Raw genomic sequence first — 17,356 nt, forward strand, 5'->3', positions numbered from 1 at the left:
CCAGAGGCTCAGCAATCTCTTCCCTCGCCTCGTGGAGCAGCCTGGGGAATATTCCGTCAGGCCCCGGGGACTTATCCGTTCTAATGTATTTTAACAACTCCAACACCTCCTCTCCCTTAATATCAACATGCTCCAGAACATCAACCTCACTCATATTGTCCTCACCATCATCAAGTTCCCTCTCATTGGTGAACACCGAAGAGAAGTATTCATTGAGGACCTCACTCACTTCCACAGCCTACAGGCACATCTTCCCACCTTTATCTCTAATCAGTCCTACCTTCACTCCTGTCATCTTTTTTTTCTTCACATAATTGAAGAATGCCTTGGGGTTTTCCTTTACCCTACTTGTCAAGGCCTTCTCATGCCCCCTTCTTGCTTCCCTATATTCCTCAATAGACCCATCTGATCCTTGCTTCCTAAACATCATGTATGCTGCCTTCTTCCACCTGACTAGATTTTCCACCTCACTTGTCACCCATGGTTCCTTCACCCTACCATTCTTTATCTTCCTCACTGGGACAAATTTATCCCTAAACTCCTGCAAGAGATCTCTAAACATCGACCACATGTCCATAGTACATTATCCCAATTCACACCCACAAGTTCTAGCCTTATAGCCTCATAATTTGCCCTTCCCCAATTAAAAATTTTCCTGTCCTCTCTGATTCTATCCTTTTCCATGATAATGCTAAAGGCCAGGGAGCGGTGGTCACTGTCCCCCAGATGCTCAGCCACTGAGTGATCTGTGACCTGACCTGGTTCATTACCTAGTACTAGATCTAGTATGGCATTCCCCCTAGTCGGCCTGTCCACATACTGTGACAGGAATCCGTCCTGGACACACTTAACAAACTCTGCCCCATCTAAACCCTTGGAACTAATCAGGTGCCAATCAATATTAGGGAAGTTAAACGTAAACACGAGGAATTCTGCAGATGCTGGAAGTTCAAGCAACACACATCAAATCTGCTGGTGAACGCAGCAGGCCAGGCAGCACCTCTAGGAAGAGGTACAGTCGACGTTTTGGGCTGAGACCCTTCGTCAGGACTAACTAAAGGAAGAGCTAGTAAGAGATTTGAAAGTGGGAGGGGGAGGGGGGGATCCAAAATGAGAGAAGAAGACAGGAGGGGGAGGGATGGAGCCAAGAGCTGGACAGGTGATAGGCAAAAAGGATATGAGAGGATCATGGGACAGGAGGCCCAGGGAGAAGGAAAAGGGGGAGGGGGGAAAAACCCCAGAGGATGGGCAAGGGGTATAGTCAGAGGGACAGAGGGAGAAAAAGGAGAGAGAGAGAGAAAGAATGTGTGTATATAAATAAATAACAGATGGGGTACAAGGGGGAGGTGGGGCATTAGGGGAAGTTAGAGAAGTCAATGTTCATGCCATCAGGTTGGAGGCTACCCAGACGGAATATAAGGTGTTGTTCCTCGAACCCGAGTGTGGCTTCATCTTTACAGTAGAGGAGACCGTGGATAGACATATCAGAATGGGAATGGGATGTGGAATTCAGATCTCCCCCTCCCACTTTCAAATCTCTTACTAGCTCTTCCTTCAGTTAGTCCTGACGAAGGGCTTCGGCCCGAAACGTCGACTCTACCTCTTTCTAGAGATGCTGCCTGGTCTGCTGCGTTCACCAGCAAATTTGATGTGTGTTGTTAGGGAATTTAAAGTCACCCATGATAACAACCCTGTTATTTTTGCACCTTTCAAAAATCTGCCTCCCAATCTGCTCCTCTGTATCTCTGCTGCTACCAGGGGGCCTATAGAATACCCCCAACGGAGTAACTGCTCCCTTCCTGTTCCTGACTTCCACCCATACTGACTCAAGAGGATCCTGCTACATTACCCACCCTTTCTGTAGCTGTAATAGTATCCCTGACCAGTAATGCCACCCCTCCTCCCCTTTTTCCACCCTCTCTATCCCTTTTAAAGCACTGAAATCCAGGAATATTGAGAATCCATTCCTGCCCTGGTGCCAGCCAAGTCTCTGTAATGGCCACTACATCATAATTCCAGGTATGTATCCAAGCTCTCAGTTCATCACCTTTGTTCCTGATGCTTCTTGCATTGAGGTACACACATTTCAGCCCTTCTACCTTACTACCTTTACACCCTTTATTCTGCTTCTCTTTCCTCAAAGCCTCTCTATATGTTAGATCTGGCTTTACTCCATGCACTTCTTTCACTGCTCTATCGCTCTGGGTCCCATCCCCCTTGCAAATTAGTTTAAACACTCCCGAACCATGCTAGTGAACCTACCTGCAAGGTTATTGCTCCCCCTCGAGTTCAGGTGCAACCCATCCAATCTGTACAGGTCCCACCTTTCCCAGAAGAGATCCCAATGATCGAAAAATCTAAAACCCTGCTCCCTGCACCAACTCCTCAGCCACCATTAACTGCCACCCTTGAGGTCCTGTTCTTCAGCCTTCTGCCTAGTTCCCAAAACTCACACTTCAGGACCTCATCCCTCTTCCTGCCTACGTCGTTGGTCCCAACATGTATCTCGACTTCTGGTTGCTTTCCCTCTCGTACCAGGATGTCATGCACCCGGTCAGAGACATCCCGGACCCTGGCACCCAGGAGGCAACAAACCATGCGGGTGTCCTTCTCACGTCCACAAAATCTCCTGTCTGCTCCCCTGACTATAGAGTCTCCAATGACGACAGCTCTCCTCTTCTCCATCCCACCCTTCTGCACCACAGGGTCAGACTCAGTGCCACAGGCCCTGCCACTGTGGCTCACACCTGGTCGGTCGGTCGTCCCCGCCAACAGTATCCAGGACAGTAAACTTATTATTCAGGGAATGGCTACAGGGGTGCTCTGCACTACCTGTCTGCTCACCTTCGCTTTCCCCCCTCCGACTGTCACCCAACGACCTGCTTCCGACAGCCTAGGTGTGACTACCTCCCTGTAGCTCTCATCTATGACTGCCTCATTCTCCTTTATGAGTCAAAGGTCATCCAGCTGCTGCTCCAGATTCCTTACACAGTCTTCCAGATCGCCCAGCCGTATGCACTTCTAGCAGATGTGACTCTGCGGGAGAGGGGCGTTCCCCCAAGACTGCCACATCTCACATGAGAGGTACATCACCGTCTCAGGAGACATTGTAAAGACTAACTGCGAGCAAGCTTGTCCTCCGCCTCTTCTCGTCAAAGCCTCAAAGCTCCACTCCTTCACTGGCCCACTCACTCACTGGCCGAAAGGAAGCCAAATGAAACTATGGTTGAAGACAGAAGAGACAATTAGGCTGATATTAGGCTGCTGTCAGAGGTTAGTGGATGGTTAAAGGGGCAAATCAATGTTCGCTCAAGTGATATTGAAAGATGCAATGTGCACCATTTAGTGTTGGTTTAAAAACTTACGCCAGAGAGCCTTGTATTGTGAACAATGAAACTGACCTGCTGCTACAGCTGCTGCCGAACCACTGGAACTTCCTCCTGTGAAGTGCTGAGGGTTGTAGGGGTTCCTAGGAACACCGTGATACCTGGAGTGACAAGTCAAAATATGCTTCATACTGTATCAATACTTTGCTAACATGTATACTGTGTCATACATGCACAATTCTTTTTCATGTTTACAGTGGTATGCATAAGTTTGGGCACCCCTGGTCAAAATTTCTGTTACCGTGAATAGCTAAGCGAGTAAAAGGTGACCTGATTTCCAAAAGGCATGAAGTTAAAGATTACACATTTAATATTTTAAGTAAGATTACTTTATTTCCATCTTTTACAGTTTCAAAATAACAAAAAAGGAAAAGGGCTCGAAGCAAAAGTTTGGGCACCCTGCATGGTCAGTACTTAGTAACACCTCCTTTGGCAAGTATCACAGCTTGTAAACGCTTTCTGTAGTCAGCTAAGAGTCTTTCAATTCTTGTTTGGGGGATTTTCACCCATTCTTCCTTGCAAAAGGCGTCTAGTTCTGTGAGATTCTTGGGCCATCCTGCATGCACTACTCTTTTGAGATCTATCCAGAGATTTTCAATGATGTTTAGGTCGGGATTCTGTGAGGGTCATGGCAAAACCTTCAGCTTGCGCCTCTTGAGGTAGTCCATTGTGGATTTTGAGGTGTGTTTAGGATCATTATTCTGTTGTAGAAGCCATCCTCTTTTCATCTTCAGCATTTTTTTTTTACAGACGGTGTGATGTTCGCTTCCAGAATTTGCTGGTATTTAATTGAATTCATTCTTCCCTCTACCAGTGAAATGTTCCCCATGCCACTGGCTGCAACACAAGCCCAAAGCATGATCGATCCACCCTCGTGCTTAACAGTTGGAGAGGGGTTCTTTTCATGAAATTCTGCACCCTTTTTTCTCCAAACATACTTTTTCTCATTGAGGCCAAAAAGTTCTATTTTAACTTGATCAGTCCACAGGACTTGTTTCCAAAATGCATCAGGCTTGTTTAGATGTTCCTTTGCAAACATCTGACGCTGAATTTTATGCGGAAAGGGTTTCTTCTGATGACTTTTCCACGAAGGTCACATTTGTGCAGGTGTCTCCGCACAGCAAAACAGTGCACCATCACTCCAGAGTCTGGTAAATCTTCCTGAAGGTCTTTTGCAGTCAAATGGGGGTTTTGATTTGTCTTTCTAGCAGTCCTACGAGCAGTTCTCTCAGAAAGTTTCCTTGGTCTTCCAGACCTCAACTTGACCTCCACTGTTCCTGTTAACTGCCATTTCTTAATTACATTACAAACTGAGGAAACGGCTACCCAAAAAAGCTTTGCTATCTTCTTATAGCCTTCTCCTGCTTTGTGGGCATCAATTATTTCAATTTTCAGAGTGCTAGGCAGCTGCTTAGAGGAGCCCATGGCTGCTGAAAGTTGGGACAAGGTTTGAGGAGTCAGGGTATTTATAAAACTTTGAAATTTGCATCACTTGGCCTTTCCTAATGATGATTGTGAACAAGCCGTAGCCCTAACAAGCTAATTAAGGTCTGAGACCTTGGTAAAAGTTATCTGAGAACTCAAATCTCTTGGGGTGCCCAGACTTTTGCATGGTACTCCTTTCATTTTTTTCCACTCTAAAATTGTACAAAACAAAAATAATACACTAATCTTGCTTAAAATGTTGAAAAGAATGTTTCTCACTGAACTACTCACAGTAACAGAAACTTTGACCAGGGGTGCCCATACTTTTGCATGCCACTGTATACCACCACATACAACCCTGAGATTCATTTTCTAACAGGCAATTACAGTGAGAACAAGAAACACAATAGAATCAATGAAAGACCACACACAAAATGACAAGCAAACAACCAATGTGTAAAAAAATCAACAAATAGTGCAAATACAAAAAGAAAGAAAAAAGTAAACAAGTAAGCAACAAGTATCCAGAACATGAGAGGAAGACTCCTTGAAAGTGAGTCCATAGCTTGTGGGAACCGTTCAGTGATGGGGCAAGTGATGTTTAGTGTAGTTATCCCCTCTGGTTCAACAGCCAGATAGCTGAGTAACTGTTCCTCAACCTGGTGGAGTCAGTCTGGAGAATCCTGTACCTTCTTCCTGATGGCAGCAGTGAGAAGGGAGTAGGGTCTTGGTGGTTGGGGTTCTTGATGATGGATGCTACTTCCTGTGATAGTGCTCCATGTAGATGAACTCAATGGTAGGGAGGGCTTTACCGGTGATAGACTGGGCTGTAAACACTGCTTTCATAGGATTTTCCAACTTGCTAAATGTATGATCCTATCATATAGAAGAGTCAACTTAAAATGCTAGAAATTGTACTCGAAAAAAAAGGCACATTTAAGATTTTGCTGATGGCTGGTGGTAGCTTTTGTCAAGATCAACGTAAAGAGGTTCTACAGAGGTTGTATTGAGAGCATCCTGAGCAGCTGCATCATGACCTGGCTCGGAAATTGCACCATCTTGGATCACAAGACCCTGCAGCGGATAGTGAGGTCAGCTGAGAAGATCATCGGGGTCTCTCTTCCGGCCATCACAGACATTTACACAACATGCTGCATCCACAAAGCAAACAGCATTATGAAGGACCCCACGCACCCCTCATACAAACTCTTCTCCCTCCTGCCACCTGGCAAAAGGCACTGAAGCATTCCGGCTCTCACTAACAGACTATGTAACGGCTTGGGGGAAGAAACTATCAGACTCCTCAATACCCAGAGCCTGGACTGACACCAACCTATTGTACCCTCTACTGTGCCTATTGTCTTGTTTATTATTTATTGAAATGCCTGCACTGTTTTGTGCACTTCATGCAGTCCTGGATAGGTCTGTAGTCTAGTGTAGTTTTTGTGTTTTTTTCTTACGTAGTTCAGTGTAGTTTTTGTGTTGTTTCATGCAGCACCATGCTCCTGAAAAATGTTGTCTCATTTTTACTGTGTACTGCACCAGCAGTTATGGTCGAAATGACAATAAAAAGTGACTTGACTTGAAGAGGGAGAGAGAAACAATTGAATGGTGGGGAAGGCAAGAGAAACAGCAGTGAAGTCATGAGCTAGATTCAGAAGAAAAGGTCCTTGCTGTCTTGAGGCACATTAATGTGGGTAAGTCCCTAGGGCCTAACAAGATATTCTTTTGGACCTTATGGGAGGCTGGTACCCCAGAGGTATTTAGAATGTCCTTAGCCATGGGTGTGGTGTTAATGTTGTTTCATTGTTTAAGAAAAAGCTCCAAGAATGAACTGAGAAACTATGGGCTGGTGAACCTGACATCAATAAATTATTGGAAGGTATTCTTGGGGACTGAATACAAGTATTCGGGTAGACAGGGACTGACTAGGGATAGTCACCATGGTTTTGTTAGAGGTACAGTTGGTCTTATCAATGTTACACAGTTTTTCCAAGGAAGTACTAGGAAAGTTGCTGAAGGAAGTGGGCATTGTCTACATGGACTTCAGCAGGCCCTTTGACAAATTTCCAAGTGGGAGTTTGGTCAAGAAGGTTCAGTTGCTTGGCATTCAGGATGAAGCCTGAGATAGTTGCCTCTGTGACTACTGAGGTAATTAATTCAATTCAAGTGGTTCTTGCCTTCTAGGGAATCTACAATTTAATTGCTTCCTAAATTAAACCAGAGTTCTTGCCTCCAGCTAGTAACCATTTCATGGGAATTTTAAGAGAAAAGACCAGGAAGAGATTGCCTATCAGGTTTCGTGAGGAGAGGAGCTGAATGACCTTCTGCTACTTTTACTCCTTAAGATTATATACTCAATAGATTTTGTCTTATTTGTGACTCATTCTTCATGTGAAGATTTGTTTCCCGACAACACCTAAATATAGCCTATTTTACAATGACCTCTTGCTTTCCCAATCAGAACCAACAAAACAATCTTTAGGGTTGGTTCTATTTTATTCCACTTTTGATTTTTCTGCTTCAATTAGACTCGTTTTATTCCTTTCTCTTCAGTGATGAGAGAACATTTTCCATTTCAGATTAAGAACAAACAACATAATTAAATGGCACGATATCATTTTATTGCAGTCTAATGTGTTAACAACTCTTCCCAATCACCATCTCTCCGCGATTGGTCTGGCTTTGGCAAGAGGAGGCTTGGACAAGTGCAGCTGGAGCTTCTAAGTAAGTAAGTAAGTAAGTAGTTTTTCTTTCTGTTGGTAGATATCTGGTGCACTCTGATTGGATTGGGAGGTAGTGGTATGTTCTTTGTGTGAGACATGGGAAATTTGTGAGACTTCCAGTCTCCCTGATAATTACATCTGCACAAAGCGCATCAAGCTGCAGCTCCTTACAGACCGTGTTAAAGAACTGGATGGCGTTTGGCACATACGGGAAAATAAGGAGGTGACAGGCGGGAGCTACAGGGAAGTAATCACCTTAAGTTGCAGGAGCAGGTACCTGGGTGACTGTCAGGAGAGGGAAAGGGAATAGGCAGCCAGTGCTGAGTACCCCCGTGGCTGTTCCCCTTCGGTAATAAGCATCCGGCTTTGGATAGTGTTGGGGGTGATAACCCACCGGGGAAGCCACAATGAAATGGACTCTGGTATGATCTGGCTCTGGCTCAGAAGGGAAGGGGGAATAAGAGGAGTGCAGTACTGATAGGGGATTTCATAATTAGAGGAGAATACAGGGTGGAGATTCTGTGAATGTGGAAGAGACACTCGGATGGTATGTAGCTTCCCAGGTGCCAGGGTCAAGAATGTCTCAGATCAGGTTACTGGAATTGTAAAGGGGGAATGGGAACAGCCAGAATTCATGGTACATATTGGTACTAACAGCATAGAAGGGAAAAGGGAGGAGGTCCTGAAGAGAGAGTATAGGGAATTATGCAGAAAGCTGAAAAGCTGGATCTCCAGGGTAGGAATATCTGGATTGCTGCCTGTGCCACATGCCAGTGAGGGTGCTTAGAGGAGCCCATGGCTGCTAATTGTTGGGACAAGGTTTGAGGAGTCAGGGTAGCTTTGAAATTTGCATAGCCTGGCCTTTCCTAACGATGATTGTGAACAAGCCATAGCCCTAACAAGCTAATTAAGGTCTGAGACCTTGGTAAAAGTTATCTGAGGGCTCAAATCTCTTGGGGTGCCCAAACTTTTGCATGGTGCTCCTTTCATTTTTTCCCCACTCTAAAATTGTACAGAACAAAAATAAAACACTAATCTTGCTTAAAATGTTGAAAAGAATGCTTCATCTTTATGACTTTTGGAGATCAGTTCATCTTCTACTCACTTAACTATTCACAGTAACAGAAATTTTGACTGGGATGCCCAAACTTTTACATGCCACTATATGTCTTGTAGTGAAAGACCATACCATATTCATAACCCATCTCTGATGACCACATGTTCATGTGCATGGCTGGAGGGAGACATTGAACTTATTATACCAGTAATATGCACCTGCCCATCAAAACAAAGACACATCATTCAATATACAACTATGCTAACAGCTCTTTTTGGTTCATCAAAATGACTAATTTAGGTTCTACAGCCTTTTGTGCCTGTAGGAAGGCCATGGCAAATTGTGGTTACCCTTAGCAGATGGAATTACTCACACGACTTGAACTTGGACGTAATAGGCACAAATTTACAAATCTGCAGATGCAAGTAATCCAAGTCGTAGTAAGATTTGACACTTTTGGTGGCAGATGGAATACAAAGCTAGAAAATGTGAAATGTTGCATATTGATGAGAAGAATTACAGTGGAAATAGAAACACACATGATCCTGTGCTATATGAACAGCCTTCAGGTGTAAGGAATTAAGATCACAAAACTAGTTCAGCAACTACCATAGTACTGATGTCCAATTCTGGTTGCCCAACTTTTAAAAAGAAATAAAAGCTTTGGAGAGGGCGTGAAAGTGATTCAGCAAAATCACCCCAGGGATGAGTAATGTGATAGACTGGAAAAGCTCACGTGATTCTCCTCAAATCACAGCCCTTTGTAATCTCTTCTGTTAGACATTTAAAATCTTGAAAAAAGGCATAAAAAGAGTACATAAATGCCTTTGGTAGAAGGGTGAGGAGACAGATCACATACAAGGGGTGATTGATAAGTTCGTGGCCCAAGGTAGAAGGAGTCAATTTTAGAAAACCTAGCACATTTATTTTTCAACATAGTCCCCGCCTACATTTACACATTTAGTCCAGTAAGTCGTGGAGTATACGGATCCCTTCTTTGCAGAAGTCGGCGTCTTGGATCTCTAGAAAATGGTCCCCAGCAGGGGTGATTAATAAGTTTGTGGCCTAAGGTAGAAGGAGCTGAGTTATTAACTTCAAACTTTCTGCATAATCACTCAAAGAGTTGTACTGCATGTGCATGTAATGAGAGCACCTTGGACCTCCAGGTGGGCTACTGCAGGGGTGATTGATAAGTTTGTGGCCTAAAGTAGAAGGACATGAGTTATACAGCTCTTGTTACATGCACGTGAAGCTCACCTCTGAGTGAAAATGCAGAACGTTTGAAGTTAATAACTCATCTCTTTCTACCTTAGGCCACAAACTTATCAATTACCCCTGCTGTGGACCACTTCTGAAGGTCCAAGACGCCGACTTCTACAAGGAAGGGATCTGTATGCTCCACAACCGCTGGATTAAGTGTGTAAATGTAGCAAAAAATAAATGTGCTAGGTTTTATAAAATTGTCTCCTTCTACCTTAGGCCACAAACTTATCAATCACCCCTCATAGAATGAAGTTAATTGGCAAATGAAGCAAAAGTGACATGAAAGTGATGCGTGATGGTTCGGGGGGCGGGGGATGGTGGTAGGGGTGTCTCAGCCCAAAATGCCGACTGCTTATTCATTTCCATAGATGCTGCCAGACCTGCTGAGTTCCTCCAGCACTTTGCGTGTGTTGCTTTGGATTTCTGAACAACTGCAGAATATCTTGTAATAATGAGGATTGTTTCTCTTTTCCTTGCGCAAAGAGTAAGGTGTCCATTCTTGCCATAACCATTCTGCAGTTTTGTAATCCAGGCACTACTGGTCAGCATGTTCTGATTGGAGTATGGAAAACTTACGGGGAATGTGTGTCCTTGCAGGAGGAAGCAAAGTGCCTTAGTATTTCTGGATCCAGAGATGATTTACCTTTAAAAATTCTGACGCTTACACAAATTGTTTAACACTAATGCAACACCTAACGATGCTTCCTATTTTGACATTGTAACTGCAGAAGTTGCTAGAAGGTAAAAGGAAAGTGCCTTTGTCGGTTGAAACCTTCCAGCAGTAGAGGAAACGATCTGCACGGAATTTTCTATGCACAAGCACATACGAGATCAGGTCAGGGTCATTTGAGTTCAAAATGGCTTCAAACTGTAATGTGGGTTTACAAAGAAATGAGGTAATTAAGGCCTACCACGATGATTTAAAAAACGGAAAATTTGGAAGGAAGTTTGAATTTAGCCCCGATTCATGAGAAAGGGGTAGAATATGCAAGAATAATGATATGGTCCATACAACCAATTAACTCTTCTTGACTTCCAGCTGGGCACAGGTTTCGATTTAACTGACGTTTCGATGACAAACTCTGCCATCTTCATCAGGGATGGAGCTTAGGCATGTCTAGTCTGGTGGTACAGTCCTGTCTTCTGTCCTTCCTGATTGGTTAGCCTTCTTCCAAACAGGTTTCCAATTCTAGTTCTTACATAGTGCAAGAACTTAGTCTTTAGTAAAGTTCTTTTTATGTAGTTTTATTTCAATGGCTTCCTTTACCAGGCGGCCCCAAAACCCATTGGCATGGCACAGCAGTTTTGTACCAAAGTAAATCTTATGGCCATTATGAATGCAAAGTTCTGCTACCACCAATTTCTCCGGGTAACCCAAATGGATGCATCTCCCATGCTCCTTGATGCCGGTTTCCAGCATGCATCCCACCTAGCTGATATATGCTGCATAATCAACTTATTTCCTCTCCTCAAAATCCTCACCGTTATTACCCAGAGAAATCAGCAGTAGCAAAACATTGCATTTGCAATGGCCATAGGATTGACTTTAATGGCACAAAACTACTGTGCTACACCAATAGGCTTTTGGACTGCCTGGTGAAGGAAGCCATTGAAATAAAACTAGTGGAAAAGAATTTTAACAAAGATGAATGTCTCGCTTTACGCAAGAACTGGAATTCAATTGTAAACTAGGTGGGACAGCGGAAACCTGATTGGATGAGGACTAACCAATCAGGAGGGACAGATGACGGGGGTATAAACACCACCAGACTAGACATGCCTAGGCATCATCTTTGATGAAGATGGCAGAGCTTGTTATCGAAACATTGGTTAAAATCAATATCTATACCCAGCTGAAAGCCAGAGAAGAGTTTATTCGTCCTATACGCTGGGGAACACTAGATCCTGGATCATACAAGGACTTGAATACTTTAAGTTCTCTACATTTTATATACAAAACACTGAATCACAAAGGTTGCAGCAGCACAATTCTGATTGTTCGGAATGCCCTCTTCTCACCACTCCCCTCAGGGAGGAGGGTACAGGACTCTGAAGATGCACACTCAATATTTTTGAAACACCTTCTTCTTCTCCTCCACCATCGGATTTTTGAATGACCTATGACCACTATTTTGCTATTCCTCTTTTGCACTATTTATTGATCGATTGATTGTAACACGAGTCATTTTTATGTATTGCACTGTACTGCTGACATAAAGTGATAATAAACTAGACTCAGACTCACCAGCCATTAAAAAAAAAATCACTAGTAAGGAAAAGCATAAAATGATACTCCCTGTATCTTAAGCCTCTCTCCACTTAGATTATCTCCATTGTCTAATTTTTGGCCATTTGCTCTTGTATCTTCTTGTACACCAATGTGCTGGAGGAACTCAGCGGGGCACGTACACGAGCATGAGAAAGGACCAGCCGAAGTTTTGAGTTGAAACCCTGTATCAGGTCCCACTGAGCTCCTGCAGCACATTTTTTGTTGCACCAAATTCCAGTATCTGCAGTCTCCTGTATTTCCTTGTATGTCAAGTGTCAAATTTAAATTGATGAAGCTCCCCAGTACAACTGCTCACAATTCCATTGGGAAGTTCTGCAATTCCATATTATTTAGAATATTTGCTGTGAAAACAGAACTGAAATTAAAAATTAAAAATCAATCATCTACAGATGCTGAATATTCAAGATAAAAGTACGGAAAAATGCAGATCAGGCAGCATTTATTAAAACACACCTATCTGCTTTTTAGTCATTGAATTAAACAGCCGGAGTTGCAAATTAATAATAATTTCGGGATCACCTGTTGACATTACAGCCAGTTACTCCCAGTCCAAGCTCATGCATATTGGAAACACCAATGATAATTGCTCCAGCCTCTCGTAACTTTCTGGTGACTGTGGCGTCCTCAGTTTCTTGCTCCTCACCAAGATAAACAGTTCCCACCCGATGATAGTATGGAACCTATACAAAAGTAATGTTTAAAAGCAGAAACTTGTTGAATGCTGATAGATATAATAATGCAATTGGTCTGCAACTTGAATATGATATGCAAAAACTAAGTACCAGCAATCAAAATGTTAGTTGAAGAGCAAAATTATGATCATTAATTGTCAACTAGTTGTGTTTTTCAAAGTTAAACTTTTAAAGTGGACTGAAGACTGAAGTGATTAGATTACTGAAGCAGCACTACACTTCCGCCAGTTATAATTCACACCATCTCAAGTTTGTGCCCCAACCAAAGTAATTTGCATGCAAAAATATTCAGAGCATAACAATCATTAAATTTCACAGCCCCCATCAGGTATAAGAGAACCTTTTTCTATATGACAATTTAAAAGTCAAACAGTGTGACAGAAGAGTTCATTTACAACTTGCCGAATTTGTAACTTCAGATTGCTACTGAATGGATAGGATAAAACTACAACTTGCATTTCATAGATCCGCAGGGAGGGCATGTCAAAGTCAGAGTTGTACAGTATAGAACCAGGACCTTCGGACTATCGTATCCATGCTGATCAACATGCCTAGCATCAACATAACCAATTCCAATTGCCTGCATTAATACAATGTCCCTCCATACCCAACTCGTTTATACTTGTCCAGATGTCTCTTAAAAACTATTATTACTCTTGACCTCACCACAACCACTGGCAGCTCTTTCCAAATATCAACTATACTATGAAAAATTTACTCCTTAGATTTACTGTAAAACTCCGTTTCATTTTAACTTAACGTATAAGACGTTATACGAGCAGAATTAGGCCATTTGGCTCATCAAGTCTGCTCCACCATTTCATCATGGCTGATCCATTTTCTTCTCAGCCCTAATCTCCTGCCTTCTCCCCATATCCCTTCATGCTTTGACCAATCAAGAATCTAACAACCTCTTGCCTTAAATATACATAAGGACTTGGCCTCCACAGCTATCTGTGGCAACGAATTCCACAGATTCACCAGTCTCTGGTTAAAGAAATTCCTCCTCATCTCTGTTCTAAAAGGACACCCCTCTATTCTGAGGCTGTGTCCTCTAGTCTTGGACTCTCCCAGCAGAGAAAATATCCTCTCCACATCCACTCTACCAAGTCCTTTCACAATTGGATTGGTTTCAATTAGGTCACCTCTCATTCTTCTGAATTCTAGTGAATACAGGCCCAGAGCCATCAAATGCTCTTCATATGACAAGTCATTCAATCCTGAACCTCCTTTGAATCCTTTCCAGTTTCAGAACGTCCTTTGTGAGATAAAGGGCCCAACACTGCTCATAATACTCTAAGTGATGTTTCACCGATGCTTTATAAAGACTCCTTGCTTTTATATTCTGGTCCTCTTGAAAGGAATGCCAACATTGCATTTGCCTTCCTCACCACAGACTCAACCTGAAAATTAACCTTCAGGGAATTTTGCACAAGGACTTGTAAATCTATTTGCACCTCAGCTTTTTGTATTTCTTCTCTATTTAAGGAAAAATCTACCCTTTCATTTCTTCTACCACGTGACCATATACTTTCCGACACTGCCATTCTCCTAATCTAAGACCTTCTGTAACCTCGCTACCTCCTCAAAGCTACCTGCCCCTCCACCTATCTTCATATTATCTGCAAACTTTGCAGCAAAGCCATCAGTTCTGTCATCCAAATCATTGACATACAGTATAATGTAAAAAGAGTTGGTCCCATTACAGACCCCTGTGGTACACCACTAGTCACTGGCAGCCAACCAGAAAAGGTTCACTGTATTCCCACTCTTTACCTCCTGCCAATCAGCCACTCCTTTATCCATGTTAGAACCTTTCCTGTAATACCATGGGCTCATAACTTGTTAAGCAGCCTCATGTATAGCGCCTTGTCAAAGACCTTCTGAAAATCAAAGTACATAACATCAACCACTTCTCCTTTGTCTATCCTGCTGGTTATTTCTTCAAAGAATTCCAACAGATTTGTCAGGCAAGATTTTCCATTGAGGAAATCATGCTGAATACCATGTGCCTTCAAGTACACTGAGAATTCATTCTTAATAATCGACTCCAGCATCTTCCCAACTACTGAGATCAGACTAACAGGCCGATAGTTTCCTTTCTTCTGCCTCTCTCCCTTCTTGAAGACTGGAGTGGCATTTGCAATTTTATAGTTTTCTGGAACCAACTCATAATCTAGTGATTCTTGAAACATCATTACTAATGCCTCCAAAATCTCTTCAGCCAACTCTTTCGGAATCCTGGGATGTACTCCATCTGGACCAGTTGACTTATCTACCTATGTTTCCCCAAGAACCTCCTCACTCGTAATGGTAATTTCACACACTTTATGACCCCTGACACCTCCACCATGCTACTAGTGTCATCCACAATGAAGACTGATGCAAAATACTTATTCAGTTCATCTGCCATTTCCTTGTCCCCCATCACTACCTCTCCAGCATCGTTTTCCAGTGATCTGATATTCACTTGGCTCCTCATACATCTGAAGCAGTGTTTGGTATCCTCTTTGATATTATTGGCTAGCTTACTTTCATATTCTATCTTTACCTTCTTAATAACTTTAGTTGCCTCTATTGGTTTTTAAAAAGCTTCCCAATCCCGCAACTTCCCACTAATTTTTGCTCTATTATATGCCCTATTTGTCTTTTATGTTGGCTTAGACTTCTCTTGTTAGCCACGTGTAACACACTGTAAGGATTGACTGCTAATGTAATGGCTTCTCTGTAATATTTCACTACTAAGGCTAATGAAATGGCTTCTCTGTAATGTCCACTGCTGAGGTAACCGTTTCTCTGTAGCAGCAATGTTTGGGTGATAGCTGGAGATAACAGGACTATGTTTATGCATGTTAGCCAATCAGGAGATTGTTGCTCTGTCTTGTGGATCTGGAAGTAGACTTTTTGCGGTCTTTTGTCGAGGAGAGGTGAAGAGGGAAGACGCGTGTGGAGAGAGCTGGTAGACCACCGGATGGAATGGACTGCGATCTGAGGGCCCGAAGGTCGGCGATGCTTGGAGGAGATCGATGGTGGAAGAATGGTGAATTAGTGAGCTCCAACGTGCACTTTTGACTTTTCCTTAAAATGGGCCCTTTTCCGTTTTTCATTACTAATCCTATATTCAGATTAAGATTCATAAAGTTCAATCATTTAATTGCATATGGTGTACTGTCTGATATTTTGTGTTGTGGGTTTGTAACTGGGCGGTACATTACACCGCATCCACACAAAAGTGATTTCTCAGTTTGGCGGGACCAGAGGCCGTTTCCCCCTAGACAAACACGAGCTGGCCCAGCCTGAGGGTTACACATGGTTGTGTCATGTTGCCTTTGGAACACTTCTTCCACTTTAGGATGTATATATCCTGTGCCTTCTGAGTTGCTTCCAGAAATTCTAGCCATTGCTGTTTTGTTGTCATTCCTGCTAGAGTACCCTTCCAATCAACTTTGTACCTCTTCCACACCTCTAATTCCCTTTACTCCACTGATACACCTGACTTTAGGCTCTCCTTTTCAAATTTCAGGATGAATTCGATCATATTATGATGACTTTCCCTGAAGGGTTCTTTTCCTGGAGCTCTCTAGTCAATTCCAGTCCACTGCATAACACCCAATCCAGAATTGCTGATCCTCAAGTGGGCTCAATCACAAACTGCTCTAAAAAGCTATCTTGTAGGCATTCTAGAAATTTCCCCCTCTTGGGATCCATCAACCTGATTTTCCCAATCTACCTGCATATTGAAATCGCCCATTACAATTGTAACATTGCCCTTTTGGAATGCATTTTCTATTTCTCATTGTAATTTGTAAGGCCACATCTATACTACTGTTTGGGGTCTGCAAAAAACTCCCATCAGGGTCTTTTTACCCATGCAGTTCATTATCTCTAGCCACAATGATTCAACACCTTCCAACCCTATGTCACCTCTTTGTAATGATTTGATTTAACTTTTTTTAAACCAACAGAGCAACATCACCCCCTCTGCCTTCCTGCCCCTCCTTTCAATATAATGTGTATCCTTGGACGTTAAGCTCCCAGCTACAATCTTCTTTTAGCCATGATTCAGTGATGCCTACATCTTACAGTTCATGCCAATCTGTAACTGTGCTACAAGCTCATCTACGTTATTCCGTATACTGCACACATTCAAATATAACACCTTCAGTCCTGTATTCACCCTTTTCAGTTTTGTCTGCATTTTACATTGCAACTCAACCTGTTGACTGCAATTTTGTCCCATCATCATCCTCTTCTTGTTAAGAGGATAGGAACCTATATACCCCATACCTGAGAAATAGATTCTGCCTATCTGTGTATTTATCCCTCCCGTAATTTAATATCCCTCTTTCAAGTCCCTTCTCAGTCTCTCTCTCCTTCACTTCAATTAAAAAAAATGACCCAGTGTATCCAAACTCTTTACAACTCAAGCTGCTCAGCCCAAACTGGACCCTCAAGATTCTTTTCTACATCATCTCTAGCTTAATCACATTTTCTTTTAGTGCCATAACAGAACTGAT

At 42.8% G+C, this 17,356-nt stretch overlaps 1 protein-coding gene across 2 annotated transcripts in view; it reads right to left on the reverse strand.

The window, feature by feature from the left end:
- The window catches only part of LOC134347969 (uncharacterized), a 121,859-nt gene that overhangs the window by 56,441 nt on the left and 48,062 nt on the right, over window positions 1-17,356 (reverse strand). For both annotated transcript variants that reach the window (XM_063050657.1, XM_063050656.1), the window contains exons 8-9: window positions 12,667-12,827; window positions 3,402-3,487 (exon numbers count right to left, since the gene is read on the reverse strand). In XM_063050657.1, the coding sequence (XP_062906727.1) occupies window positions 3,402-3,487; window positions 12,667-12,827 (247 nt within the window). The remainder of the gene's footprint in view (window positions 1-3,401; window positions 3,488-12,666; window positions 12,828-17,356) is intronic.

This window comes from Mobula hypostoma, chromosome 6 (genome assembly GCF_963921235.1).
Source record: "Mobula hypostoma chromosome 6, sMobHyp1.1, whole genome shotgun sequence".
NCBI lineage: Eukaryota > Metazoa > Chordata > Chondrichthyes > Myliobatiformes > Myliobatidae > Mobula > Mobula hypostoma.